The 2955-nt window shown below is 55.9% G+C and overlaps 1 protein-coding gene across 1 annotated transcript; it reads left to right on the top strand.

The window, feature by feature from the left end:
- Positions 1 to 226: 226 nt before the first annotated feature.
- Positions 227 to 2292, top strand: LOC123180686 (UDP-glycosyltransferase 73E1-like). The gene has a single exon (XM_044592798.1). It carries the CDS (start codon positions 438 to 440, stop codon positions 1971 to 1973), a length of 1536 nt encoding a protein of 511 aa, XP_044448733.1. The 5' UTR covers positions 227 to 437; the 3' UTR covers positions 1974 to 2292.
- The last annotated feature ends 663 nt before the right edge of the window (positions 2293 to 2955 follow it).

The following is a 2955-nucleotide window of genomic DNA, read 5'->3' as shown; positions in this document are numbered from 1 at the left end:
CACCCACTCTTAAAAGCCAGAATTACTATTTTATTGATTCATTTTGGAATGTACCAGCAAAAATTACTAGCTTGGCTTGGTACCGGTAAATGAGAACATTGCTCATGCTCACAGCCTCTCACCCACACCCTATAGAACCATAGCGAGGAGGGAATGAACGACTACAGTAGAGACTCGAGTCGAGTGAAGTCTGGTTTATAAACTTTTTAAGTCGTATAGAGCTAGTCGGCAACAAACCCTGACCACGAGTGGTACTGTACTTTCCGGGTCCGTATTCCGCACTCGCCATCGATCGCAATAAAACCTTGCTGGTGTATAGGCGGGCCACACAATGCACTTACCCGCGGCGTCTCCCTGACCAACCTCGTGCACATATGCAACCGGTGGAGCGCCACCTGAGTGGATTGTAGCAGCATCCATCTTTGCAGCTGCTCGCCATGTCTTGCCGTACGGACGGCCCGGCCATGGCGGCAGCGGCACTGCCGCTCAAGCTCCACTTCGTGCTGGTGCCGCTCCTCGCGCAGGGCCACGTCATCCCCATGATGGACATGGCGCGCCTCATCGCCGGCCGCTGCGGCGCGCGCGTCACCGTCGTCCTGACCCCCGTCCACGCCGCGCGCAGCAGGGCCGTCCTAGAGCACGCCGGCCGCGCCGGGCTCGCCGTCGACTTCGCCGAGCTCGAGTTTCCGGGGCCCGCGCTGGGCCTGCCCGAGGGGTGCGAGAGCCACGACATGATCAGGGACTACACGCATTTCAGGCTCTTCTGCGACGCCATGTCCCTGCTCGCCGAGCCGCTCGAGGCGTACCTCCGCGCGCTGCCGCGGCGGCCTGACTGCATCGTCGCCGACTCGTGCAGCCCGTACCCGGCGGACGTCGCGCGGCGGCTCGGCGTCCCGCGGCTGGTGTTCCACGGCCCGTCGGCATTCTTCGTCCTCGCGGTGCATAACCTGGCCAAGAACGGCGTGTACGACCGCGTCGCCGACGACTTCGAGCCGTTCGAGGTGCCGGACTTCCCGGTACGGGCCGTGCTGAATCGGGCAACGTCGCCCGGGTTCTTCCAGTCGCCGGGGCTAGAGAGGCACCGGCGCGACATTCTCGACGCCGAGGCCACCGCCGACGGCCTGGTCCTCAACACGTGCGCGGCTTTCGAGGGCGCGTTCGTCCAGCGGTACGCCGAGGCGCTCGGCCTCAAGGTCTGGGCAATCGGGCCACTCTGCCTCCTCGACTCCGACGCCGAAACCACGGCGGTGAGAGGTAATCCCGCCGCCGTGGACGCCAGCCTCGTCGCGTCATGGCTGGACGCGAGGCCGCCCCAGTCCGTGCTCTACGTAAGCTTCGGCAGCGTCGTGCACTTGTTCCCGCCGCAGGTTGCCGAGCTCGCTGCCGGACTGGAGGCATCAAACCGGCCGTTCATCTGGGTGGCCAAGGAGACCGACGGCCTCGACTCCGGTTTCGACGCGCGGGTGGAAGGGCGGGGCCTCGTCATCCGCGGCTGGGCGCCGCAGATGGCCATTCTGTCCCACCCTTCCGTCGGCGGCTTCCTGACACACTGCGGGTGGAACTCGACGCTGGAGTCCCTCTCCCACGGCGTGCCGCTTCTGACTTGGCCGCAGTTCGCCGACCAGTTCCTTACCGAGATGCTAGTCGTCGACGTGCTCGGCGCCGGCGTCCGGACCGGCATCAAGGTACCATTCACGCACGTGGTCAGCAATCCCGAGATGTCGAAAGTGCAGATCGGGAGGGAAGCCCTGGAGAGAGCGGTGGTTGCGTTGATGGACGAGGGGGCGGCGATGCGGGTGAGGGCGAAGGAGCTCGCCGTGATGGCGAGGGAGGCAATGGCGGAAGGTGGGTCCTCGGACAGCGACCTGGCGAGCTTGGTTCGCCATGTCGCGGAGCTCGTACAGCAAGAAAAAGACGTCGTGGAGGTTCATGACGCACCTGACCTCAGGGAGCAGGAACAAAAAGCTGTATGATCGATCAGGATAACACAGTTGGGATCGATCAGAATGCATTTTCGACGCAGTTTTCTTCATCATATAGTCATAAACAGGTGGTTCGCACTTCGCAGCAGATTATGAAATTCTATCAGACTGCCACCTGATAAAGATCGGATCTGGAGGAGCAGATGTCAACGCCCTGTCATCAAGCATATGTTAGTCAACTTTTTTCCGAAAAAAAACAGCATCGTCGAGCAGACGTGTCATTTGTATGGGCCTGTAGCATGTTAGACCACCTTGTTGGGCTCGACATCTATTTTCGAAAGCTATGCTGCAACCGCCTCGATTTTCATTAGCTGAATTTCACGCGCGCTTTATCGGAATGAGACATCTAGTACCATTGGAGAGCTTCGTACAAGGAAATCATATTCGATGTAGAATATTTTCATGAATTCCTCGCAGATTAAGAGCAGTTTTGTAAATGATGATTTTATCGTATTGAAAAATGTGAATCGTATTTTGACCTTATTTTCAAAGGTTTCTCGGAACGACAAAAATGATATAGCGTTGGAAATTTGTTGCGACCCGCTCCTTTTCATGTAGAAAGTTTTTTTCAGTTAGAAAAGGTTTTAAAGTAATATTAAAAGTGAAGGAAATTTGAATGCGATCGTATCTTTGGGTTCATTTTGAGACAGCTTGTCGTAATGCAGCAAATCATATGGCGTTGAAAAGCTTGTGCAAATGCAATCATTTTCATATAAAACATTTTCACAAATTCTTTACGGTTTAAGTTGAACTTTCAAACTGGCGGAAGTTATTTTGAAGGCGAAATTTAAGAAGAACATGTTGGGGAACGTAGTAATTTCAAAAAAATTCCTACGCAGACGCAAAACCATGGTGATGCATAACAACGAGAGAGGAGAGTGTTGTCCATGTACCCTCGTAGACCGTAAGCGGAAGCGTTATGACAACGCGGTTGATGTAGTCGTACGTCTTCACGATCGACCGATCCTAGTAC

The sequence above is a fragment of the Triticum aestivum genome, chromosome 1D (genome assembly GCF_018294505.1).
Source record: "Triticum aestivum cultivar Chinese Spring chromosome 1D, IWGSC CS RefSeq v2.1, whole genome shotgun sequence".
In the NCBI taxonomy this organism is placed as follows: domain Eukaryota; kingdom Viridiplantae; phylum Streptophyta; class Magnoliopsida; order Poales; family Poaceae; genus Triticum; species Triticum aestivum.
Note: the sequence above shows the minus strand (reverse complement) of the source record. Positions and strands in the feature narration are given on the sequence as shown.